General features: G+C 41.2%; 1 protein-coding gene across 2 annotated transcripts in view; it reads left to right on the forward strand.

The window, feature by feature from the left end:
- Positions 1 to 27,437, forward strand: part of DDX31 (DEAD-box helicase 31) — an 87,403-nt gene that overhangs the window by 23,889 nt on the left and 36,077 nt on the right. For both annotated transcript variants that reach the window (XM_027869740.1, XM_027869741.1), the window contains exons 10-18: positions 692 to 756; positions 1,485 to 1,604; positions 1,739 to 1,845; positions 3,048 to 3,283; positions 4,049 to 4,225; positions 7,520 to 7,579; positions 15,886 to 15,936; positions 18,359 to 18,498; positions 25,929 to 26,010. In XM_027869740.1, the coding sequence (XP_027725541.1) occupies positions 692 to 756; positions 1,485 to 1,604; positions 1,739 to 1,845; positions 3,048 to 3,283; positions 4,049 to 4,225; positions 7,520 to 7,579; positions 15,886 to 15,936; positions 18,359 to 18,498; positions 25,929 to 26,010 (1,038 nt within the window). The remainder of the gene's footprint in view (positions 1 to 691; positions 757 to 1,484; positions 1,605 to 1,738; positions 1,846 to 3,047; positions 3,284 to 4,048; positions 4,226 to 7,519; positions 7,580 to 15,885; positions 15,937 to 18,358; positions 18,499 to 25,928; positions 26,011 to 27,437) is intronic.

Below are 27,437 nucleotides of genomic sequence, written 5' to 3' on the forward strand. Positions count from 1 at the left end.
CATAATATTCCGCTGGAAATCTATTAGGCTCTGTTTTGGAATTGGAAAAATTTTGCCCTGTTGTATGCATTGTATGTTGGCCATTGCTAGATTCTTAGTTCTTGACTAGTTGGTCATTGGTATCCTTCGCTGCTTACATTCTTTCAAAATGTTCACCATGGCTTAAGTGTGCACATTGAATGCCAGAAGCAACTTTAAAAGCTGTAAGTGGTGCATTTATGAGACCAAGGAGAAAGGTACAAAATCTCAATGTGTGTCAACTCCAGGCTAGACAAAGGATTTCACTTAAGCTTCCATTTCCCCTGTTGCCTAGGTATTGTGAAGCAGTGTTTTTTACCATAAGCAACAGAAAGCAATAGGCTTGGAAAATGTGTTTTTCCATTTATGCTATGAGAAGAGCAGCGACCATTTGAAGCAATGAAAAAATGAATACATTTCTATCTTCTTATGCAATGTGGGAAGCCTATTGTGGAGTTAAAATTCTAAATTACTGCCAGTCTTAACTATGGGCATTGTAATGCCTATGAGTTGTACCTCCCCTATTAGGCCTCCTGCAACATAGTGATAACCTTGAATTCTTTCCCTTGATTTGTTTAAAGGAGAAAAAAATTTTTTTAATTAGTCCCTGTACTCTTGGTTTAAAGAAAAAAAGAAGCTTTATATTGATCTTGGACTGTTTCCTTCACTGTAGCCATTTACCTGGATTGTGCCTGGAATGTTAATGGGAGGAGAGAAGAGAAAATCAGAAAAGGCCAGGTAAGACTGTCTATTTTTGGGTCCCACTTCTTGACTACATTCCTGTTAGAATCACTCTTACCCATGGGCCTTTAAACCAGGGGAGAATCTTCTCTCAAGCTGTGTGTTCCACAGTTCCAATACAGAAGAAGCTATCAAGTTGGCAGGGAGCAGTCACATCCAGACAGTTAGGTCTGTTTTTAAAATATTGATGAGCCTTCTGACTTAATGTTCCCCAGGGAGGGTGGTGGTTGGTGGTAGTAGTAGTAGTACTAGTAAAGGTTTGTTGTTGTTGTTTTTAAATACACCTACACTGGTTCTTAAAACTATATATTGCCTTATCTGCAATAGGATCAGGTGGAAAATTGTCATTAGAAGAAAAGCCCAAATCATCTGTTTGTTTTTTAATCTTTCATATTGTTTTGTAAGTTGGTAGTGGGTCACATTGTTGAAATATGCCTGCACTCTTTAACCTGAAACCCAACCATCTAATATTGTTCCGTGTTTTTAAAAATTGTGTTCAGCAGGAGAGGTTGAAAAAGACTGTTTTAACTCAAATGTATCTTGTTAGCTATATATTTTCATTTCATCAGTTGGGCTGAAGGGCTTTTCATGATTTTATGGTATATGGAATTAATACTACCAAAAAAACTGAAATTCACTTGCAGCTTGCTTTTTTCTTGAGATTCGTACTGATATAGATGCCTTTGATTTATTACACCTGTTTCTGTATATTTTGTTTTAAACAGGCTCCGCAAAGGGATAAACATCCTAATCTCAACTCCTGGACGTCTAGTAGATCACATTAAATCCACCAAAAACATTCACTTCAGTCGAATACAGTGGTTGATTATTGATGAGGCAGACAGGTGAGCTTCCCCCTACTAAACCCACAGGCTTTGTAGGGAAGTGTTTGCTTCTTGTGTTTTCTGTTTTCTGTAGCTCACAACCTGACTCATTTCCCCTGATATAAATGTAAATTTCCTCTCTCTTGCAATCTCAGGATCCTGGACTTGGGTTTTGAGAAGGACATCACTGTGATTCTCAACGCCATAAATTCAGAGTGCAAGAAACATCAGAATGTCCTGCTGTCAGCCACTCTTACTGAGGGTGAGTTGGATCGTGTTTGCGATGTCTTCATTTTTAATGTAGATAACCTCAATTATTAGTTGAAATGAATGTGAAATGTCCACACATCCATTTTGGGATTGCTAAATATAAATGGCACCTGAGAAGGAATACCACAGTAGAAAAATGAAGCCTATGGAGATAGAATGCACTATACAGTGGCACAATGGCTTTATCAGTTGGCTTTGCTTAAATGTTTTTCTTTATTCTGCAGAGGGTTTCAGTGAGCTAGTGGGGAGTTAATGGGGAAATGGCTGTGGTTTAAAAAAAAAAAAAAAAAGAGCAGCAAAGCCTAAAGAGTTCAGTCTAGCAAGAGAGGTTACAGAGAAGAAAAGAGCCCTGGTTTGGGGGTCCTGTGACCCGAGTTCAGATTCAGGCTCTGACTTGTGTGACCACAGCAAGTTACGTCCCCTCGCTGAGTCTCAGTTCCCTCATCAGTGCGATGAGAGGGTTGGACCATGTGATCTGTATGGTCTCTTTTAGCTCTCAATCCTGTGACCTCTGTGGATTCAGGATGGAAGGTTCTATGAGCAGCCCACTGAAAACAGGTTTGCTCACTATTAAGAACATCAGTCCTTATCCTCGTCATTCTAAGTGCATGTTTAATGTACCCTTTGTACCATGGGCTTCCATTGGCACCTTCAAAGCATGTTCATTCCTACTGAGCTTTCCACCATCACTGTGAGATATGTAAGATAAAAATTATTACCCCTTTTACAGGCGAAGAAACCAAAGGCACAGATATATTCAATGACGTGTCGACAAGGGTCATATAGTCAGTTACTGGCCAAATAAGGACTAGAACCCAGCTTTTCTGACTCTTAGCCTGGTACTCTGACCACAAGACTACATCACCTTCTGCCTTTTCAGTGCCCTCACTTATGTGTCTGTATCCCTTTATACATGGGGTGCTGCAGGGGGAAAAAAAACCATGGCTCTGCCCCTATAGGTTGACAGTACTGGCATGGGTGGATTAACATTAGATTATAAAAACCACCATTGGAAAGAGGCCCAACTAAAAAGTCCCAATATCCCAATGAGATGTTGTGTATATGAGTGACTCATTTCACATTGTATATTTAATAATAATAGGAATAATAGCTAGCATTTTAAAGTTTACAAAGCACTGTGTATGTTATCTTACTTGATTTATCTCCAGTTTCTCCTTTTCCCATTGCTAAAAGGTGTGACGAGGTTGGCAGATATCAGTTTGCACAATCCAGTCAGTATTTCTGTATCAGATGAAGCCTGTGACCAGCCTGTTAAAGGATGCAAAGCAGCCAGAGAAGCCAGTCACCTACAAGCCAGTGCTGAGCCGGACAGCTTTGCTGTGCCTGAGAAACTCCAACAGCATGTGACACTGGTTCCCAGCAAACTGAAGCTCGTCACACTGGCAGCCTTCATTCTTGGAAGATGTGAGGTGAGCCTGAGGACCAGGCCTGGTGTGCCTTTTAATATGGGTCTGGAAAGATGATCTAGACCTCTCCAAGGGTCACACTGCCCTCCAACTATTAAACTTGTCTGTTTTTTCAGGCTGCAGGCCACAGGACTGATTCTTGAATCACATTCAGGCATATACAGAAGGGTATTGATAGTCATTATGTGCAGAGCAAAACATCACCAAAAAGTACTTTTCCAGGGACTCATGTTGATGATGTAATAGTTGGTAGGAATATTTGGGGTATCATTCCAGATAAGGAGAACTGAGGCTAGTGGGTTTGGGTTTTTTTTTTTAAGGATTATGATATTTATAGTATTTATTTACTATATTTATATAATGCCTTTTCCCTGAGGGTTCCTTGAAATAGGAAAGTTGTAGATGGAGGAATTCAAGAATGAAGCCTTTAGAGTTACTGCAGATATAAACAGTCTCTACTAGGCCTTACTGTGTCTCTGAGACAAGCAGGCCCAACTTACAGCCTGGCTAAAAGAACATCTGCTTTTCACAGATACAAACAAACAAACCAGTCCTGTGTTAGGATGTGGGCCTCTAATTATCTTTCTTGCATCTTTCTTAGGAATGGAGTGAGTATTGTCCTTTTGAGGACTTGATTCCATTACCCAGGTTTGCAAATCTATGTCAGCATGGCCAGTCATCCTAGCAACTGATTCATTTTGTGTGTTAGCCTGATCACGAAATATCTTATTTTTTTGTTTTGTTTTGTTTTCCCTTGGATTGAAACAGTTTGAAAAAAACCAGAAGCTGATCGTCTTTTTCTCGAGCTGTGAGCTGGTCGAGTTCTACTATCACCTCTTCCTCCAGACCCTGCTGGGCAGCTCCATGGCCCCAGCATCAGGGCAGTCACCATCTGCCTCCTCCCGATTAAAATTCCTGCGTCTGCATGGCAACATGGAACAGGAGGTAAGCCCTGCCACATCTCACCATGGGACAGAATATCCCTGAGATTAGAAGCCAGGGAAAGGCCAGCCCAAGTTCCATCTAAACTGTCCTTCAGGTTCAGCATTGGGTTGCATCCCCTCTGACTTCTCTCCTGGGCTTGGGGAAGAGTTATTGTTTTGCCTAAAATGAGCTTTCCATCAGAGACGGTAAATAGATTGGATTGATTTATTGATCTGGGCAGGGGAGGACTGTGGTTCCCTCGTCGGCACCAAGAGCTGCACTTGGTTGCCCCTTGTTGCTGGCCTCTCCTCTACCTAAGAGATCTAGCAGGCCCTAAGTTTGGCCTGAGTCTACCTCAACCAGCTGTTAAGGCAACAGAGCACCACTAAGTAGCTGGCACCAGGGAAGGGTTTTGCCTTTTTAGTACCCAGTGTGTAATTAGTGCTTGATGTCTTCAAATTAAGAGCATTAATGGAGCTAAATTGTGGATCCCATATGGTACTGCTGAGCGTGACTGCTGTCATTGTCAACAAGATACAGCGCTCTCTCTTTTTAAAAAATCTTTTTGGGAGCAGGTACAGTGCACCAGAGGGGCTTTGGGTCCCATCTCCATCCTTGGCACAGAATCTCATATCTTGTCTGGGATCAAGTGTGTTAAGTTTTGCTTTTTTAGGCACTTGGACAGCTCTCTCATTCAACCTTGTTCTCTAACTAGGTCACACATTTAGGGAAGCCGAGCCAGTTTGGGAAGCAAAGCGTTAGGCAAGCACACTGGAAGTGTGGAACAATGGACCAGCAGAAAGTGGACCCAGGATATGTTATCTCAGAGAAGAGATAACTAGGCTGGGTGAGAAAACTTGTAATGAAATGGTGAAATAAAACCAGCGATCTGGAAGTAGGATGATATAGACAGGTGCTGTGTTTTGATTGAAATAGAATGTCAAAGCTGGAAGGAACCTTAGAAATTGGATACAACCTTCTCATTTTACAGATGGGGAAACTGAGGCCCAGAGAGGGGAACTGACTCCCCATAAGGTCACAGAGTGAGTAAACGTCAGAGTGAGGACAACTAGAATCTCTGTGTCTTGACTCCCAATCTTTCTAGTCATATCATGCTACCTCTTAACACTTTTCCTAATTCCTCAATGGAAGAGACAATGTAGGGTTTTCTGATTATCCAGCCCTCATTGATCCTAGCAGAGTAGACAGGTTAAACCCTTGCTTGATATGGTCTGTCCCTCTAGCACAAATCAAGGTCTCTTGTCATGAGAGACCTGAGGCTCTGATAAAGTAACATTGTGGAGGCTAGATCTCTGTTTACTGGTGACAGTGTGTCTGAACTCTGAGCTCTGCTAGCAGAAAGGCAGAGACCAGGATAGAGCCACAGAATCCTGTGGCTCCCATTTCTGGCTCATCTTTAGAAAGTAGTCAGCTTATTTTCATGTCAGGAACTCACTGAATGGAAGTAAATGCAATAATATTGATACCTCATATTTAAATAGTACTTTTCAAACAAAGGATTTTTTAAAATTTTGTTTTTAATTTTTTTTAAAGGCAATTGGGGTTAAGTGACTTGCCCGGGGTCACACAGCTAGTAAGTGTCAAGTGTTTGGTCTGAGGCCGGATTTGAACTCAGGTCCTCCTGACTTCAGGCTGGTGGTCTATCCACTGTGCCACCTAGCTGCTCCTGATTTTAGTTTTGAAGAGCTAAACTGTAAATCAGAATACTCAAGTTCTAACCCCAGCTCTGTCACAACCCCCACTGGGGCCTTGGCCAAGTTAATTTACTTATCAGGGCCTCAGCTTTCCCATCTGTACAACAAGAAAGTTGAGTTGGGTGCTCTCCTCAGCCTTTTCTAGCTCTAAGAATCTCTTTGCCTGGCCAATTAAAAAAAGCCGTTTTCCCTCCTGTCTAGTTTCTGAATCCATAGCTCTGTACTTTTATGCCATGTGTGTCAGGTATCATGGTGGGGAGTAGGATGCACATTCCCAGTCTAGGCTTGAGCTTCATTAGTGTTCAAGGCAGCCCTGGCATAAAGAAAGTCTATAGAGGTCAGGCCTGAATCAAAAGGCTGAGCAGTTCCTGGCTCTGTCCGTCATGCTCCCTCTCAGGTGTTGGAGAAATGTGGTGCCAGGGACCGCGGCATTCCTGGGGAGCTTAGAAGAGGTGCTGCCTTTTACTTAGGCCTCTCCCTCTTGGCAGATGGACATGATCTTGACTACTCAGAAGCCTGTGCCTTGAGCACCATCAAAACTCATCCTGCAGGGGAATGAATCAAGAGTAGAATGAAGTGTTCTTCATTTGTCTGATCAAGTAGTCCCCAGCTTTTTTTCCTTTTTTAATCTGGACCCTTTAAAAAAAAATAGACCCTTTTTTAATGTTAAAAAAATTGGGAACCCCTCACAATGATGGTAGTTATATCATCAAAAATATAGGACAGAATTCAATAGGGCTTTTAAATAAATTTCTATTTTATTAATTCCTATACCACATACATACATTTGAAAAATAGTAATACCTAGTTGTATACAACCTCATTCATTTCAACCTACAGAAGCCATGTTTGCTAAATAAAGATCAGAGTGACAGTGCTTGGTGCACACATGGATTTTCAAATGTCTTAATGATAAGTTTAACATAGCTGGTCTCCAGCTACAAGTTAGAAGCCATTACATTAGAACACTTGTGTTTAAACTTGTTCAGAGTAATTTTGGAGCTGGTAACTATGCTCGTGGACTCATGGACTTAGAGGTGGAATAGATCTTAGAAAGCATCTAATCCAACCCCCTTGTGTTGTAGGTGAGGTAGAAGGACTTGCCTGGAGTCATCCAGCTAGTCAGTGACAGAGCTGGGACAAGAGCAGTCCTCTCTGCTGAGTTTTCTGACTTGCATATCAGGTCTTGGCTCTTCTGTACTCTTGGTTTTAGCCTGTGTTCTCAAGGATGTGTTTATAAGAGTGTGTTGCTGTTAAAATCATGCTAATAAGCATCTTTTTTGGGGGAGGGGGGGAAGTGATAGTAAAAGAATAACATTCCTCCCAAGGCTTGAGAATTTTGTGTTCTCCCTAATTTATGTAGGCAGGTTCTTAAGTGAATGTGTTTTACTTTTCCCACTGATAGCTTACTCTCTAATTTTTTTGTTGTCATCTTCTTCCTCTTTTTTGAAATAGTCCTACTGTCAGATTTTGGAGGTTCTTTCCTCTTTCTCATGGCAAAGCCCCTCCCTGCCTTTAAATGGGCATAAAACTAGAAAGTTGAGAAAATGGGAAAAATTTGCACAGCTGAAAATAAGAACCTGTGATTCTTTTTTTGTAGGAAAGAACAGCAGTTTTTCAGAAGTTCTCACAATCCAAATCAGGCATCTTGCTTTGTACGGTATGTATTTTTCACTAGTGCCTGAGGAAGGCAAGGAGAGGTTGGATTTTGGGGAATAGGTGGGTCTTGACATTTTGTACTTTCGTCAGCCCTACAGAGAGAGGGGATACTACTGGCCCCCTTGGGTTGCTGGCTTTCCTATAATGCTGATTTGTGGCCTGCCAGTGCCTACACATAGCCTGCTACAAGAGTGTAGAAGGCTGGGCTATTTGCTCTCTAATAGTGGCAGCTGTTGGTCTGAAAATGTGTGAATCTTGGCGATTTCTACCCACCGAAAACTTGTAAATTATAGCTATCGGGAGTAATTAGAGCTGAGAAACTCTTTCCAGGTCTGAAATTATTCTGCTTGCTTCTGCACATCTTTCCTTAAAGGAAAATAGATGCAGTTGGGCAGATTTGATTTGCCATTTTATAAAACTATCATTTGCCCTGCAATTTTCAGGGCCAGTTCATTCAGCCTCAATCTTGGCAATTTTGAATGACTACTCCTTCCAGTACAATGTCTGACCTGTTTAATGTGCATCTCCCTTGTGCTAGTCTAAGACTGAAGAACCCACATCTTCAATGTTTCATACTCTCCAGAGATGTACTTGTACTCTCCTAAGACCAAAATAGACTTTTCTGATTGTACCATCTTGGTGAATACAACTTTAATCCCCAATTGATTATTTGAGGAGTCTCTGTATGCACAGTAATGAAATTCAGTTGCATTGTATGGTATATAGTGAATCTGTCAACAAATGCTGGGTAGGAACATGGAGAAACTTACCACATCGTATAACAGCTGTGGTCAATACAATTAATTACATTTTTAGGGAACTCATTGTTCTCTTAAATTGAATTAGAATTGTCTTCCTTCTCAATTATCTTATTTAAAGTTTGTGAATGAACTTTAATTTTCTTCGGAATCACATATAACATGTATTGTTAAATAAAAGTCCTGCCTAATGACCCACTCATTCTATTTATCACAGTAAGCAGAGTTGACACTTATAATCAGAGGAAGTGTAACCAGATGCCAGTCAGAGTAGCTGTGTCTCTGCTATCCTGGCATGTTGCCGCCACAGATCATAGATCATAGGTTTAGAGTTAGGAGGGACCTTAGAGGTCATAGAATCCAACCCCTCATTTTACAGGTGATGAAACTGAGTCTGAGAGGATAAGTGACTTGCCCTCACACAGCTAATAAGTATCTGGGTTAGGTATCAAATCCAGGTACTCCTGATTCCAAGTCCAGTGCTCTATCCACTACACCACATGGCCTCTCAAATAGGTTCATGTCTACTTTTGCACAGGTAGGGAGCCCATCAAGTCAAAATGATCAGGGTTCATATTTTTAAAAGAATTATCCCTGGGGCAGCTAGGTGGCACAGTGGATAAAGTACCAGCCCTGGAGTCAGGAGGACCTGAGTTCAAATCAGACCTCAGACACTTGACCCTTACTAGCTCTGTGACCCTGGGCAAGTCACTTAACCCCATTGCCTAGCCAAAAAAACCCCCAAAAAACCCCAAAAACAAAACATTAAAAAAAAAACAAACAAACAACGAAAAAGAATTATCCCTAAATGCCTGGATCTGGAGCAGGTCTCTTTTATGACTTGAACCCTTATAGAATCCTGGTCACACCTTTGAACCCTTTCTCAGGATAATGGGGTAGTGTTCTTTTCTTTTCTTTTTAAATTCATAATTGAAAGAAATGTAAAATTTCAGTTAAAAGTTAGTGAAAATAAATTTATAATTTTTTTTCTCACCCAGTTTCACAGATCCTCTGAAATCTATCCATGGACCCCAAGCTAAGAACCCCCAATCTAGAGGGATGAAGACAGTTCCAAACAATTTAGGGTCTTGACCAAAAAGAAAACATATTCCATGGATAACATAGACACAATTCAAGAAATTCAGTGTTGGGGCAGCTAGGAAGCACAGTGGATAGAGCACCGGCCCTGAAGTCAGGAGGACCTGAGTTCAAAGCCAGCCTCAGACCAAACACTTGACACTTACTAGCTGTGTGACCCTGGGCAAGTCACTTAACCCCAATTGCCTAAAAAAAAAGAAATTCAGTGTTGAGGACAAATGCTAAAATTTGTTTCCTGAAGGCAAAAAGTGAATAGCCCATGTTTCAATAGCATTTTCTTCACAATAACCCTATGAGATAGGTAGCGCAAGAGTTATTTTCCTTTTACAGGTGAGGAAATTGAGGCTCAGAGCTGAGTTGCCAATTGTTACATAACTAGTAAGTGTCAGAACTAAGGCTCGAAGTGAAATCTCCCAATTCCAAATCTAGCACTTTCCCCACTTCACCACTACACCAAGATGCTAAAATTGATGTATTTGCTGCTCTTGGGGATTTGCTGCTCACATACATCGAAGTATCTTGGGCCGTGGACAGTATTGTGTGCTGCCTATATCAAAACCAAAAAGCAGTTGGTTATCTTGTTTGAAGTTTGGAAAGCAGCAAGTAGATCAGACTGACAATAGGATATCCCAACTCTGTCTTTGACAGCGCCAGAAGGTGAATAAATTGCAAAATCATTCCTTAGAAATTGTCTTTTTTTTAAAGTATGCAAATGCCAGTGTGCTTTGTGGGTATGAGTGAGTAGCAAGCCTCAAAGAAAGCTATAAGTAGCTAAGGGTCAGATAGTTTTTTCAGTAACTCCATATGGAAGGGAAGATCATTACTTCTGAAATGAAATTCTCCACTGGGGTCAAGAGCATGTGATGACTTTTCTGGGCGCCCCCATTATGAGCAGTCCTTGGTACTTCCTAAAGCAACTTTATCAAAGGGTTCAAAATTGCTGCCAATGTCACAAACTTTGTCCTAAGCCATCAGATTTCACCCTGACTTTCTCACTCTTGCTTGTGGTATAGCAGTGACTGTAACCAAAGACAGAGAGCATCACTGATTTAATCAAGTATGGCCCACAGCCCTGGTATTTCTTTTACATAAATAATACTTCAAGGAGCTGGGATTTTATAATCATTCCATAGGTGCAAATCAAAATCCCTCTGTAATGCTGTATGGGCTTTAAAAGTCCCTGTGGCTGAAAAATCCATCAATCTGAAGCTAACCTGGTCATGAACCTTGGACCTTAAACCAGGCTGATCCTTGGACAAGAGACATAGAATCCGTTCCAGGACTCTATACCTAAAACCTTTGCAGCTTGGTAGAACCTGTCAGGCCTGATTGGCCTTTGAGGGCCCAGAGTCACCTCTGTATCCTATGATGAGGCACCAGAATAGGACTTCAGTGGAAGAGTGCTGGCACTACATTAAAAACATTCTCATTTGCTGTCTGTCTAATTTCCCTAAGGCCCACAGGCTTGTGCTAATTTTCATGGCTATGTTAATATGCTGTGGTTGTAGTGTGATGCAGATAGTTCTGGTGTCATGACCCTGCCACTCTTACCCTTTACTCTGAAATGCAGCCTATTGGTGGACACCTTTGTCCTGGTAAAATGGTTGGGGAGCTCCATCTCTCTCAGTTCCTAAGGCAGAGTTTAAACCCAAGTTCTGCAGTGATAAAAGATCATGCTTTTATCCAGTGTCCCTGCTGCCTCACCTAACATATTTGTTTGTTTTAACCTGAGCTTCTGGCACCTGAGAGCTGCAGGGCACACTCGCCACACTGTCATAGATCATACCAGGGTTAGGAGGAGGGATTGTCACCCCGCTTCCTTCTAAGCAGCCTGTTGCTTGCCAGGCTATCTGAATGCTCTCCAGGAGCCTCCTTAGTGTTAATGAGGAACGAGAGCCACGTCAGGACAAGGCAGATGGAGAATTGGCTTCTTTTGAGAAAGAGGAAGCATGTTGTTCATTGTTCTTTGTCCTCCTCCCCCTCTCCATGCTACCCCCCCCCATATTGTGCTTCTTGGCATTTTGTTTTATCACCCCAAGAGGCTCACCCCAATGAGACCTGAAGAGTGGGTGACTCTCCAAGGATTTGGAAATTATGTAACTACCAAAGGTTACAATTGCATCTCCTTCCCTGTCAGAAAGGTGTGTGTGTGTGTGTGTGTGTGATTCTTACTGAAAGGCTTTTCACTATTGTTTGTATACAGTGTTAATTCATTTGGGCTCATGCAGCATCCTATATGCCATGTTCAATACATTATATGAGATGCTAGGGGTACAAAGAAGAGAAGTGGTGGAGCATCTTCCCCCAAGGGGTTTATAAACTAATTGAAGTTCCTTAGTGTTTGTCTCACTGAAGCTCTGTGAAATAAGGGACCCTTCTCTTCCCACTCCATATAATTCTTTTGGGGCCTGTTATTGCTCTTTGCTCACAGTAGGTACTTAATACTTGAAGTTGATATTAATTCAGTTAAATTTAACGTACATTTATTAAGCTCCTGCTATGTGTACTTGGGGCAGCTAAGTGGTTGTGTAGTGGATAGAGCACTGGGTCTGGAGTCAGGAAGATCTGAGTTCAAATCCAGCCTTAGGTACTTACTAGCTGTGTGATCCTGGGCAAGTCACTTAACCCCTATTTGCCTCATTTCCTCATCTGTAAGATAGGTACATACTGAAGAAGGATATGGCAAACCACTCCAGTATCTTTGTCAAGAAAATCCCTTGGACATGACTGGATAACAATGACAACATGTGCACTAAGGCTCTGTGCCAGGTGCTGTGGATACAGAGATTTAAAAAATTATGCTAACCTTGCCCTCAAAGAGCTTGTGATCTAATAGGGTGTAATATGTATGTACATAAGTAATGAGAAAAAGGTGGAAGGGCAGATGACAGGGTTGTTGGGGAAGGAGCCACAATCAATAAAAAGGCTGTCTACAGGAATTTGACAGGGTATTTTTCTGTCCTGAGCAAGTTGGGACTAGCAGAAGTTCCAAGTTCAATATGTATGTGGGACTTGGCAGAAAAGAAGCATTTTAGGGTTTCCACTCTCCAAAATGAAATTGAAGAGCCCAAGGGATAAGATGTAAGAAACTGGCATAAGTAGTACCACCTTCTGTTTCCTTACAGGAACGAAGAGTGAAATGGGAAAACTTTTTAAAAAAAAATATAACTTTCAGGTTTATGAAATGGAGAGATGAAAGAGATACAAGACCTTGAGAGAGCAATCCAGAAATGCTGTTTCCAAACTGTCTCAGTGTCCTTAAGGCCCACAGTTAGCTCTCCCTGCTGCTGTGTGTGGCTCTCTCTGATTGTCCTTGATATACATGAAGTACAGGAACCCTTTCCCCAAGGAGCAGAGAGTCACAATCCTAGCACAATCTTATTCTGGCTGATTGGTTATGAGTCAATTTTCCTTGCTGCCAGAGCACACAGTTCTTTTACAAAGGACAGTCAAATAATCTGCTAATCTGCCCTGTTTTCCTCTAGCTTTATGATTTCCTTTGCTTCATGCACCTTCTTGTGTCTGCCTGCTTCTTATTTCCTCTCCTACTGGTCTATTTCCACAGTGCCAAGTAGTCAGGAAGACAAAGGAGGTGATTATACGGGGTGAAGGGGAATGCTGAAGAGTGGAAAATTTCCTTCCCCAAACTGCTTTCAGTTTTCCCCCATCCTTCTTTAGAATGTGTCTTTTAAATAAATTTCATCTTCTCCATGTTATTTTTTTTTTAAATGGAAAGATCACTTGGAGATCGTTTGTTGTTTACTCAGTCACGCTAACTCATGTTGCCAGTTTTTTGGCGGCTCCAGCCAAGAGCTCTCGCCTCTGACAGTTTCTGCACTCTCTCCTTCCTCCTCTGATTACGCAGCCCAATCTGTCACCCGGACAACGGGGGCCTGTACCCTGCTGATGGCTTTCCACACTCGGCAATAATGACTTTTGGCAGGCCGGGAAGGCGTCGGAGGCGAGTTCTCTCCGTCCCTCACTCAGAGAGCCGGCAGGCCCCCTCTCCCTGTTAGTTAAAGCACTTTGTGAGGTTCTTGGGTAAATAAATGAGTCATTTTAATCCAACTGACAGGTTGGCACCTGAGCAAGCTGCCTTCCATCTGTACTCCTAGGTCTCATAGAGGCAGCCAATTGTCAAGCTAGGGCCTTCAAGACCTCACCATTGAGTGTCTTTCAGAACTGACTTGAGCAATTCTTTTGCCCTAATTAGATTGCATGAGTGGAACTGGAGGAGAGGATTCTAAGTTCTAAGGGACAAGCAAGGCACTAAACACCTTTGCTGAGTCACAGGGTTGCATCCATTCAGGCATTTAATAGGCATCGTGATTGCCCATTATACTGGTTGCAGCCCACATCCTAGGCTCTGGAAAGGCAAATATGGCCCCTTCAATTCTATGTTTGGAAGCCAAATGCAGGATATGTGTGGGTCCCTCGTGAGTGTGAGGTATGATTGGTGAGAATATATTTGGGGATGGTTTGAGGTAGTGAAGCCATATTTGGCTTCACTTGAAATATAACCACCACCATTATAATGATATTTTGAAATTGTGTGGTGCTTTACAGTTTTCCAAGGATTTTTGCATCCATGATCTTTATAACCTTTGTAAGTAGGCAAAGCAGGTGTTCTCCCCCACTTTTTTTTTTAACAGATTTGAGAAAAATGAGACTGAGAGGGGTAAGCGGACTTGTACAGACTCCATATTTCTTGGTTCCCTTTCATTGTACTGTGCTATACACTAGAGCAGGGATGGGGAACGTGTGGCCTCGAGGACACATGTGGCCCTCTAGGTCCTCAAATGCAGCCCTTTGACTGAATCCACATGTGCCCTCGAGGCCACAGGTTCCCCACCCCTGCCCTAGATTCTATGAAGTAAGGAGAAACAGTTTAGTTAGGGGCTGGAGGAGACACAAAAACTTGGTATACCTCAAAATATTCATTTTCCATTGACATAAGATATAGCAGTAGAAGCATTAGTAGGGTGAGTCTTGTCCAATTGCCCATGAGTAGGACTGTGATTGGGATATAGAACCTTGAATTACTGTTCTGAGAGACTACTGGGATCCTTCATAATTTATCGTTTCACTTTGTTTGTATTTTGAGTGAGTTTCACGAACATCAGGTGCTATTTTAGAGTTTTATCTGTTTCTCAGTGAATTTACTAAAATGACGAGCATTAAATTTTTTACAAAGCTTGTCTGAAAGGAACAGGCAGCCCATTGTCTACACGCATCTCCCTCCGAAGAGCAGTTAAATAAAATAAATCATTTCTTAACAAGAGCTTAGCAGATTTAAGAGCCCGTCAGTTTCTTAAAGACATCAGCCATGGTTGGTATAGAAAGCAATTCCTGCTCTTCTTCAAATAGTGCCAAACTCTAAATTGTGCTCTCAAAAGGCCGTCAGCTCAGTAACATCAGCCTTCAGCTCTTTAGCATGTGTAGGAGTTTTATGAAAACACTTCAGTGGGTGGTTGACACACTTTTAGTATATTATGTTTCTGCTTACTTAATAAATGCAGCTTTGCTACCAACTTAAAAAAAAAAATCATGTGTTCTGGTGGAAGCTGGTCAGATTCTGATGCCCTGTCAGTGGCAATTCTATACGAATTCAAGAAAGTGGCTGGGAGTCCACATCCCTGAATTCTCTCCCATTATTCTTTGGAGCAAGTAGGCTTGGTAGTCTACTCAGCTCCAGATACTTAGAGTTTTTAAGTGATTCTCTGAACCTAGCAGTATCTGTAATGCAATTGCATGACTCTGTATCCTAATTTCCTTAACAAGCTGGCTAAAGATGGAAAGGTACAGAAATTCTTGCTTTCTGGGACCCTTGTAGAGGACCACCTGGAGGACAGAATAAATCTTTTCTCTTCAAAGTTTGGGGGATTCTCAGTGAAACATTTCAAGTGATTAACAGGTTTGGCCTGTATTTTAATTAAGCTGTCAGATGTGGCAGTACATTGCTTGCTACTTATCTGCCCTCTGAGGCCAGAGGCTCATCAACTGTGGATTCTCCAAACACTCCTGCAGCTCTCCCCTAAAACTAGAGGTAAAAAGAAAACTATAACCTCAAAATAAAGAGGTGTCTTGTACTTTTGAAGAGGGGACTTTCTGGGGAAAAAAATTAAATCCATCAAAGCAATGTGTTGGGCATTGAAAGTGGGTGTGTGATGTCCCTGCCCTATCTCCCTCACCAGTTTGCTGTAAGGACTGAATGAAAAAATAGACAGGAGAGCTCTTTGTAAAACACACAGGGTGCTATTTATATACATGAGTTATTGTTATAATATGACGTATCTGATAATTAGTTGGCAGTTTCCTCTTAGGTAGAAGACATCGGAAACTATGTTCTCCACCTTCTCTCTTTGCTCCTTCAGGCAAGTAGTTTCTGACTGGCCTGCCACTGTTTTCTGTAGCTATCTGTTCTTTAACTGTGTTCTCTTCTATTTTAAAGGACGTTGCAGCTCGGGGCTTAGATCTCCCTCAGGTCACATGGATTGTTCAGGTAATTTTTCAGTTCTTATGGTGTGGGCATGAGACAATACTGTATAATCACGTATAGATCCTTCAGCCCTAAGTAGAATAATTATTATTACCCTCTTGGGTGTTGCCTGGGTAACCAGTCAGTAACCAGACTTATCAACACACTTCTCTTGACATCTTTCCTTTACTTAGCCCACCTTTTGGCTTCAACAAAACAGACAGAATACACAATCAGGTAAGGGAGGTGGCAGAATCTCCAGCTTCCAGGCTAATGTGTGTCAGAAACTAAAGTTTCAACAAAGATATAGTCACTGCAATCTGAAAGCAACGTGAATTACCCAGGCCCCCGGGAGGCCTCATTGTGTCCAGAAGGAGATAGTTCAGCTATCCTGAGAGTTGTGTCCATGTACGTTGACCTGCAGGGAGCAATTAAGTTCCTGACAGCATCTTGCATGTACCTCTAGCTACTAGAAGCTTTGCCAGAGGGTACGGGTGTTAGCACTAGAGTGTGGTGGCTTTTGTTTTGTTTTGTTTTTTTTCCCTTTTCGTTAGACTGCAGAACGGTATTTTTAAGCCGTTTCTATGTGAGGGCCAAGAGAAATGTGCTTCATTTATGTTATTCATGGTTTATTCACATTTTAATAGCCTTACATGACTGTCAGTGGAAAGAACACTGACCTACTCCTCCCAGATGATCACTTTAAGATGAAATTGATTGTTTCTTTTGTCCTGGTGACTATACAATATGCAGAAGATAGGGGACAAAGCTAATTTTAATGTACAGGAAGTCAAACACGTGCAACAAATTGGTCGATTCAAGGCTTCTTACTCTGTGACAATTGATAAATTTTAGATGCCTGGCCTTCCATGTATTAGAGTCAACTTGATATTCTTCTATTTGGTTTCTTGTCAAGAAAGGTTCACTCAAGGAATAAAAAGATAGAAGTAATCTGCAGTTAATTCTTGATAGTTTTAGACAACAAAGAGGCTCATTGGCAGTGATAATGCAGTGTAGTGTATCAGAGAGAGAGTGCTGGCTTCAGAGTCAGGAAGGCCTTAGATCAAGCCACCCCCCCCCCCAACCCTACCCCCTCCCCTCTACACTGGCTTGTGTGACCCTGGGCAAACCGCTGAACCTCCTGGTGCTCTGAAAAGATGAGAAAGTGCCAACCTGCTTCAGTGGAGAGATTTTGCTCCTCTGGGAGTTCCTATGTCATTGAAATCAAATCAGAGGTCCAGTCCCTATGCCTGATTTAAGTCTTTGCATATAAGTCCAGTATGCTGTATTCTGTCCTGTTCTTGCCAAAGAGGCTGGGACTCTGACACTAATCCAAATACTCAAAAAATCAGAGTATCTTGCATTTATGTAGCACTTTGAGGGGCAGCATTGCATAGTAGATAGACAATTGGTCAGGGCCTTAGAGTCAGGAAAACCCATGTTCAAGGCCTCCCTCTGACATATACTTACTATGTGACTCTGGGCAAGTCACAACCTCTTAGACAACAATGGAAGGCTTTAAGTTGAAGATGAGTTGGTTCTCTGCATTAGCCAAGGGAGTCCTAACACTGGGAGTTGCCTAGACCTGTGAAATCATCAGTCTGGACCAAAATAAAGTACTTTAAGATTTACCAGGCATCTTCATGACAAACATCCCTGTGATGTTCATTTGTAAAATAAGCATGCTTCCCATTTTATAGCTGAGCAAACAGGCACAGAAAGAGGTTAGATAACTTGTCTAAGGTTCTACGACTAGTAAGTAGTGGCCCCAGAATTCAAACTTGGGTGTTCTCTCTCCATATCCAGAGCTGCTTCTCATCAGTTTTATAACCTACCTGGAAAGGATACACCACAATTCTAATCTACTTTGGAAAATTGGCATCTAGGCATTGAGTAGTTATACCTCCACAGGTATACACATAATCCACATGTGCATCATGGGGCATTGTACTCTCTAATCAACTCCATGGGATTGGAGTACTTTTGGAACACTCTGTTATTAGTCTTTTTCTTCCTCTGGCCTGCCCAGTATCCTTTACTGCCTCTTTGCCAAGAAAATAGGCCAAGGTCATGTGACTTGACTGGAGAAATTTACCCTTGCGCTTATATTTTCATCCTGGTTGACTGTCTCTGTGAAAAGATGTGAATGGGAAAATGATGAGGGAGGCCTGTGGAGAAATAAAATTAAAAGGAAGATATTGGGACAAGAAGATGTCTCGCTTATCTGAAACTTGGCCAGTGTCTGTGTTTGCATGTCAGAGCCTTGTTATTTCCAATGAGGCCAGAAGTTTCAGGGTTGAGTGATTTTTCTTGTGATTGTCTTAGAGTAACCACAGCCCCAGGATTTAATTCTTGGGATACCTGGAGGCAGGTAAGGGGTATTGCACTTCCAATTAATGGCAATCCCTTGATCTGTGAATTCCCTCATTTTTGTTTCCCTTTTTAGTACAATGCTCCATCTTCACCTGCAGAATACATCCACCGGATTGGGAGAACCGCCCGGATTGGCTGCCATGGGAGCAGTCTGCTCATTTTGGCTCCTTCGGAGGCAGAATATGTCAACTCGTTGGCTTCTCACAAAATCAAGTGAGTCAGAAACCTGAATGAGGTTTCAGCTGATCTCAGCTAATTAACTTTCTGTCGCATTTTCCAGTGGATGGGCCTTGTAAGGCTGATGATGAACCATTAACCCTTGTGATCCCTAAATGAGTCCCAGAATAGCCAGTGGCAAAAACTAAAACCTGTAATATCTTCAGTATATGACAGTTTTTATTGAATGCAAGGCTAGGTGATGGAATGATCTATTGCACTTAGTTTTCCTCAAGAGACAGGTCTGCATTTACTTTCTTTTACTAGTAAAACAAGACTCTCTTATCCCTATCAGATGCGTGTCCCCATTACAGCGTGCTCCATCACCTACTCCCTATTTCTCTTTTCTAAAAAGTCCACAGAAAAACTAATGATGTTATAAATAGCTGATTTAGGGTGATACATAGAGAATAAACAATGTAATTCTCATTTTGGAAGTTTTCCCTCTTACCTATCTTCATTCATTCATTCATTCATTCATTCATTCATTCGTTCGTTTGTTCATTCATTCATTCATTCATCAAGCCTGATATGGTGTGCAGAGTTTTGTGCCAGGCCCTGGAGATACATAGTTTAGATAGACAAGGTGCCTGTCTTCATGGAGCTCAGCTTCTGATAGGGGGATTTGACACGTGCACAGATAACTGTAATACCTGACATTATATAGGTGCCTTAGAGAGTCACAAAGGAAAATGCTGCGTGACATCTAAGGGGGACTTCTTTACTTGGCATTTGTCTTACCCTGGTAGAGCTTTCCTGTATACCAGAACCAAGTATCAACCTTTTCAAGACAAATATATATTCAATAAGTACTTATTAAATGCCAGCTGTGTACAGGGCACTATGCTAGACCCTGGGGGAGAAATTCAGTTTCTATGAGACACCGTCTCCTCAAGGAGCAGAGAGGTAACTCTAATACCCAATATTCATTTGTGGCAGACATAGTTTGTGAAGCAATGCTTCTTTCTTTTATTCTTTTTTCTTTTTCTTTTTGGTGAGGCAATGGGGTTAAGTGATTTGTTCTGGGTCACACAGCTAGTGAGTGTCAAGTGTCTGAGGCCAGATTAGAACTCAGGTCCTCCTGACTTCAGGGCCAGAGGTCTATCTACTATGCCACCTAGCTGCCCCAAAATATTTTTTTTAAACACAAATATTTACCACCAGTATTTACATTTATCCCTACTAAGTTTTCTTATTAATCCAATAATCGACCAACAAACAATATTAAGGACCTATTGCTATGTACCTAGCCCTGTGCTAGTCTCTGAGGATACAAAAACAAAAGTGAAATGATCCCTACCCACAGGGCACATACAGCATTTTGGGGAGATGATGTGAATGTATACGACGTAGATAGAAAGTGATTTCGGTCGGGGAGAGGGCTTTGGCAGCTGGGGAACCAGGAAAGGCCTCAGGTAGAAGGTGGCACTTAAGTTGAATCATGAAGGAAACTAGGGTTTCCAAGAGGTAGAACTGCAGAGGGAATGTATTCCAGGCATAGGGGGACAAACAATGAAGAGGCATAGAAATGGCAAATAGAGCATCATGTATAAGGGAAGAGTAAGAGGGTAGTTTGAATGGACTGTAGAGTGGAAGGAGATTAACATGTAATAAGGTTGGAAACGTAGTTTAGAGTGGCTAGGTGGTGGTACAATGGATTGAGTGCTAGAATAAGCAAGACTCACCTTCTTGAGTTCAACTCTGGCATCAGATTCTTACTGGCTGTGTGACTCTGGGCAAGTCACTTAACCCTGTTTGCCTCAGTTTCCTCATCTGTAAAATAGGCTGGAGAAGAAAAAGGCAAACCACTGCAGTAAATTTTCCAAGAAAACCCCACAAGGGGTCGTGCAAGGACCATGACTGAAAAACTACTGAACAAGGTTGGAAAGGATAGTTTAGGGCAGGTTATAAAGAGCTTTAAATTATAGGAGTTCATTTAATCTTATCAGCGAGAGGGAGCCATTGGAGTTTATTGAGTAGGGGAGTGACATAGTTAGATCTATGCTTTAGGAAAATCATTTTGGCAGCTCTGTGGATAACAAATTAGAGTTGAGAGAGATTTGAGGCAGGGAGACCAATTAGGTGACTATTATAATAATCCAGGCACAAGATGATGAAAGTCTGAACAAGTATGGTGGCTATGGGTAAAGAGCTATAAGGATGGATTCAAGAGGTGTTGTGGACGTAGAAATAACAAGACTGATCCATGGACAAAGCCTTGAGGTACACCCAAACATAAGAAGAGAGATATGGGTGCTAGTCCTGCAAATGAGAGTGAGAATAATTGACTGGATAGGTAGCAGAACAATGATAAGTCAGTGTTGTCAAAACCAAGGTGGAAAAGGATATTTACGAGGAGGGCTGGGGGGAGTCAACAGCGTCCCATGTTGTGGAGCAGTCAAGGAGATCAAGAACTAGGAAAACGTCATTGGATTGCACAATCAAGAGATTTTAAAATTAGATTTGGTTCAACGTTCTAGACTATCAAGATCTTTTTGAATCCTAACTCTGTTGTCGTATGTGTTAGCTATCTCTCCTGGTTTTATGCTACCTATAGATTTGATAAGAGTGCTGTCTGTGCCTCTGTCCAAGTCATTGTTAAAGATGTAAAAGGCAGAGGGCCAAGTGCACATCTGTCTGATTCTTTGTTGGAGACGTCATTCAAAGCGGATATCAAACCGCTCAGAACTACGCTTTGAATCTAGCCATTCAGCCAATGCTGAAGCAAGCTAATTGTGCTGTGGTCTAGCCGGCATCACTCTATCTTTTCCATAAATGTAGCATGAGAGAATCTGCCCTTCAGACTTGCTAATTTTAGAACATTATGGTAGAAAGCCCAGATCAATGAATTTGGAATGGAAATTTTTATTGTGCACTTAGGATGTTCAAGTTACTGTCCCCGTTCTGTTTCTTATCTGTTCCTATCTTCTATTGCCACAGACTTGTGGAATCCTTGGAGTTTCTCCTCTGCCACAGATTTAGGATTATAGAATTTAGAGATGATCTAGTCAAACTTCCTAATTTTACAGATGACAAAACTGAGGCCCAAGTAGGTAAAGTGATTTGCCCACAGCCATACAGGTAGTAAGTAACAGAGTCAGGATTTGAACTCAGTGGATTTGCTACTATCACACTGCTGCTTCTTATTTGTAGAGAGGTTCTGTATTTTACATAGGCTCTTCTCACCCATAAGCAAAATTTTAGTTCTTACTCTTTAGCAATTATTATGTAAGAGTTTTATTTTACAATTCCATCCTGACTCAGATCCAGACCTGCATATTCATGTTCCCTCTCCTTCCTGATGGACTTCCTTTTCCTATATACACTTCTTTCTCTGTCTCTCTGTTTCTCTCCATGTGTCTCTGTCTTTTACTCTCTGTGTCTTTCTTAGTCTCTCTGTGTCTTTCTCCTGTCTCTGTCTTCATTGTCCTTTGTATGTGATTTCAGAGTCAAATTGTAATTGTCTGATGCCAGTGTTGGGGCCATCTACGCTTTCCACATTCCTATATTAATCCCATTTGATGTGGGTTTTTGGGAAGACAATGTAAATACAAATGGAGTGGGAAAACTTGGTAGTAAATAGTAACCTGTTCTTAAGCTGTGTCCAGTGTAAAACCAAGGAGAGTAACTCTATCATCCCTGGTCATAGGTTTCTTCCAAAAACAAAACAAAGCAACAATAAAAAAAAAAAAACCCAACACAATCATTCTTGGTGAAATCCTCTTTAATCTGTGGCGTTTTTTAAAATAGAAAAACTTCCACATTCTGTGTGGTTGGTTTTTTTTCTCATTACAGTTCATTTAAAATTTTTTTTTTAATTTTTATTTTCAGTTCCAAATTCTCTCCTTCCACTTTGAGAAGGCAAGAAATACTATATCCATTATACATATGAAGTCATGTAAAATATACTTCCACATTAGGGGAGAAAAAAGCAAGAAAAATAAAGAGAAAAACAAACAAGCATACAAAACTATATTTGAATCTGCACTCAGAGAGCATCAGTTCTCTATCTGGAGGCGGCTAACATTTTTCATCATGATTCCTTTGGAATTGTTATGGATTGTTGTATTGATCAGAATTGCTAAGTGTTTCACAGTTGATTATCATTACAGTATTGTTTTTCCTGGGTACATTGTTCTCCTGGTTCTGCTTGTTTCGTTTTGCATCAGCTCATGTAAGTCTTCCAGGTTTTTCTGAAACCATCCCCTTCATCATTTCTTACAGTACAATATAGTATTCCATTATAATCATATACCTTAACTTTTTCAGCCATTTCCAGTTGATGGGCATCCCCTCAATTTCCAATTCTTTGCCACCCCCAAAAAGAACTGCTATAAATATTTTTGTACATAAGAATGTACATAAGGAAATATTACAAGGATAACAGATAAATTTAGCATTTGGTCTTTAAAAGGAATATGGACAGACTAAGACATTTATCTAAAGAGACTGTTTCTGTTCTAGATGTTATTGCCCTCACCAGAAAGTCCAGGTACTGAGGAAATGTTATTATGTACCTAGCACATCAAAATAACTATTTATTGAACTTGCTGCCTTCTTTTTTGAAAGTGAGATAATGTACCTCTGTATCATTAAAAAAATTATTGTAGCTCACATTTCTGTGGCACTGTAAGGTTTACAAAGTGTTTTTCTCACAAGAACACTCTGAGGTAGGTAGAGTAAGTGTGAATATCACCATTTCATTGATGAGTAAACTGAGGCTTAGAAAAGATTGGTAGCTTACAGTCACACAGCCATGTTTAAGCTAGGATTTGAACCCAGATCATCTACTGCTTGTCTAGTGTCTTTTGTACTATACCCCCCTGCCTTTACACATAGGTCCCTTTGATAATCAACATGAGAAATTTCAACCAAGTGAGACCTGGTTGCATGGTATATGATGGCAAAAGGGGATTCTTGCTTTCAGGAATCCTGCCTGCTCCCAAGTCCATAGAAGAAGTGTGCTTATGTTTGTGTGCACACATGGGAGGGCCAGGCAGCAGGATGCTGGGATGGCTGATGAATCATGGAGAAGATTCAGAAAGGCAGGCTGAGGCTCCCAGCAGCAAGGGCCATCACAACAAATTGCCGCCTGCCTTCATAAACGGAGCGTTGTGGAGCTAATCCTGACAATTTAATTTAGCATACAGGGCAAAAGACAGGTGCACTGGGCCTCTGCCTCTTCTGTCTAAATGCTGATAACTTTGCTCCTGCATCCCTTTGACTTCTTTGTATTTGCCAACTTCTTAACTTTTTTTCCTCCTCCCCTTTAAATGTGTTTCTAATGAAAGTCATCACTGATTTATTAAAATGTAAATGCTTCATCAAAACGTGTATTCTTAGATCAGGCACCAGACAGTTCCCTGAATTTATTTATTTATCTCTTTTCATGGGAAGATGTGGATGATCCAGATCTGTGGCTAGAACCGTAAATAATCAGAGCTGATTCTCTTTGTTCCTCAGAAGAAAAGATTTCTTAGAAATAGGGAGGAGAGCCCTTTAAACTGTAAATCACTCAGGTTCATTTTCTGCTTCCACTCATCTGGAGGCATTTGGACTCCTAAAATTTGCCGCATTCAAGCCAATGGTCCAGAAGTCCTTTCCTGCCCAGAAAAATCAGTGGGCCCATCACATTTAGGACAACTGTATACATTACCTGTCTGCCACTTAGTCACGTTTCTGGAGGGTTTTGATTGGCTAACTATCCCTCCACTCCCCATCCCCTCCCCACCTACTATCCCCTACTCCCAGCTTCTCTTCAAAATTTGACTGCGCTTTCTGTTTCTATTACATTTGTATCTTTCCTGTTTCTTCTGAAGGGGGAAAAAGCCAAGAATGGAAGCATGTGTCAGAGAGAGAACTTGGCTTCTGCTCTTTTATTTCCTCAGCATTCCAAGGGTAATTGTGGAGGCAGCCTCAACAGGCTTTACATCATTTCTTCCTCATGTGAGGGTATCCTTAGTAACTTATTTTTAAAAAATGGCTTCTCCATGAAGTTATCAACATATCACCCCTGTGTGCCCCGGATACCTTTGCCTGTTCTCACTCCCCTCTCTGACTCTTCCTGCTGTAAACTCTGTTGAGTTGTGAGCTGGCAGTATGCTGAGGGAAACAGAAGAGTGTGTATAGGAAGGGGTGGAGGTTGTTGAGGGAAAGAGATGACACATTTCAGGCAAATCACTGTCAAAGACTTGACATTTTCATTCATAGCTGTGTCAGAGTAACCTTTGGGGGAAAGGGGGGAGACTTGTCTTCTTTCACATAAGAGGTTGCCATTCATGTTTTAATTTGCTGTTATATTTTTTTCAAAAAAAAAGAACAACACAAAAAAATAAGTTGTCTTTTTGTAATTCATTTCCCTCCCCCAGAACCCTTTTCTTCTTATCGCTTTCTTGCTGGGAAAGGAGTTTTCTTCAACTCTATTTCCTGCTTGGTATATGTGTGGAGAAAGATAGGTTCATAGGATTTAGAGCTGGAAGGGACTTTGGAGATCCTTTGAGCCAACAGCATTATAAAGAGGAAGAAACTGAGGCCCAGAAAGGTGAGGTGACTGACCCAGCTAATTAGCAGCAACACTATGTACTTGTTATTCTTACCTTGTGTATTCTAAGGCTGTGACCAACCTGAAGAGTTGGATGAAATCTCAATTTTCTGGACCAGAATTTGCACTGGTTGGCTAGCCTAACTGTGCTACCCTTGTTTCTGAAGTAGAGCCCAGCAAAACAGCTTTTTTTTTTCCAGATAAGGCTCATTTTAGCTATTTGCCTACAAGTCTTGCCATCTTTTCAGTTATGCCCAAGGACTGATGAGATAATTTGACTTTTGGTCTGCCTAATAATTGAAAGGACAGGAGCAGCAACTACATTACATGACAGAATAAGGACATTTTATATAGTTTTATATGGGTGGAGGCTTTAACAGTCTTGCAGCCTCAAGTCTGGTGCTTTCCTCAGTAATTATCTTTTCCAGAATATCAACATGATAATAGACAAGCTGTATTAAACTACTTCATTCCTATGTTCCCAGTGAAGTGCAACCACTTTTGGAGAACAGGGAGATTTGAAAGCTCTCTGTCATTTTTCTATGGTCCTACTACCTTCCACCTAAGCCAACGTGGGACCGGTAAATATTTATTTCGTGTCAAAGAGTTGTTAGGAAATAATGAAATCATCCCTAAAGCTCAAATGCTAACTGTTTTAGGTTTTAGATTAGCTGAGGAGACATGGTGTTTTCCTGTAATTCTGCCTTGGATATCAAACCGCGTATTAACACAGTGGTCCTTTTCCCTTTGGAATTTGTAACGGTTTAGCAAAATATCCACTTTTCTCTTTTCTTGAGTTTGATTACCTTGAATAGGCCATTTTTATGCTATAAGCTGTCTTTTGGAAAGAAAGAAAATTCAGTCTGAGATATCCTTCTTGTTTCAGTGTATCCGAGATAAAGATGGAGGATATTTTATCTATTTTGGCAATGGATGATCGTTTTAAAGGAAGACGATGGGGGAACAAGGTGAGTTTTCTTGTTGAGATTTGTTAGTATATTTATTGCTAGCAAATATGACCTGTTTCTTGATTTGGGGTAATGTTGTTGATGTTAAGGGTTAGCAATTGCCTTTATTAAATTAAACCTGTATTCTAAGAGCCATGCAAATTAGATGGGGCCAGATTAGATGGAGCATTGACTTTCTCCCCGCCTCACCACCCCCTCTTTGGTTCTGGACATGTTTGCTGGTCTCATCCAGTTAATGGGCTACAGTCCATATTGGAAGCATGCCATACAACAGCAGGCAGAGTTACCAGAAAGGAGGTCCAGGCCAGAATGAATTTGGAGGCAGAAGTATATGCTCAACCCTGGTGGTCCCTCTCCAGATTATCAGCAAGGACAACTGACTCCAGTCCTTCATCCAAGACAGCAGGAAAAAAAATATCTCCATGTCTCCTTTCAGACCCACTCATTTCATCCATTTTTTAATGTGTGTGTACTATACACAGAGGAAGAGTAAAGTTGCATTCATTAAGAAGAAAAATCTTTATTATCCGTGCAGCTCCATATGGAAGTACTGAGCAGTTGTAGACAGCTCTGAGCATCCTTGTCTCCTCTTTCTATCAGGCTTTTCACCCTGCTGGGCAATAATTTCCCCCCCAAACCCCTATACTCTTCAATATGGTAGGTATGCACCTATGCATAAACACATTGAGATGCTATCTGTAGTTTTGTCCATGAAATTTTAATTATTTGAATTTTAGTACGCAGGTTTAAATATTTTACATTTGTTTCCTTATGCCTGGGGATAGACTAGAAAATCAGAGCCAAGTAGATCAAGCTTAAAAATCCTTTTATTCTTCTGTGTCTTTATTTGGATCTGTCTGAGGTGCTGGAGGGCTGACTGATCCTGTTGTAAGTCCTCTTGTTAAAAAGGGCAGTTGAGAAATTGTCTCCAATATATGAAGAATTAAAAACCAACTACCAACCAAGTCAACCTTCCCTGTTTGTTCCTAACTAGGCTGGAGCTCTCTAAACATTAACACAGAATTAACTTCCTTTTAGATTTCAAAAAAGAAAAGATTTAATTCTATGGAGCTAAAACCTCTCAAAAACAAATATTATTGCACCAAAAATCTCTGTGGAATGAACTCATGTTTATATAGCGCTTTGAGATTTGCCTAGAAGGCACTTTCTCACAGCCCTGTGAGGCAGGTGTAGTCCAGAAGGTTATTGGCCCTCCGTAACAGATGAAGAAACTGTGGCTTTAAACGTCAGGTAACTTGCTGATGACCACATGTCTGAAGCAGCACTAAAGTGATCACCCCTCATTTCAAACAATGCTTCTTTGTTGTTTGTTTGTTTTTTAATTCCAGCACAATAAAGAAACTGGGATGATGCCGTATAGTTGGCTATATCTCACACACACACACACACACACACACACACACACA

This window comes from Vombatus ursinus, unplaced genomic scaffold (assembly GCF_900497805.2).
Source record: "Vombatus ursinus unplaced genomic scaffold, bare-nosed wombat genome assembly UNPS02014793.1, whole genome shotgun sequence".
NCBI lineage: Eukaryota > Metazoa > Chordata > Mammalia > Diprotodontia > Vombatidae > Vombatus > Vombatus ursinus.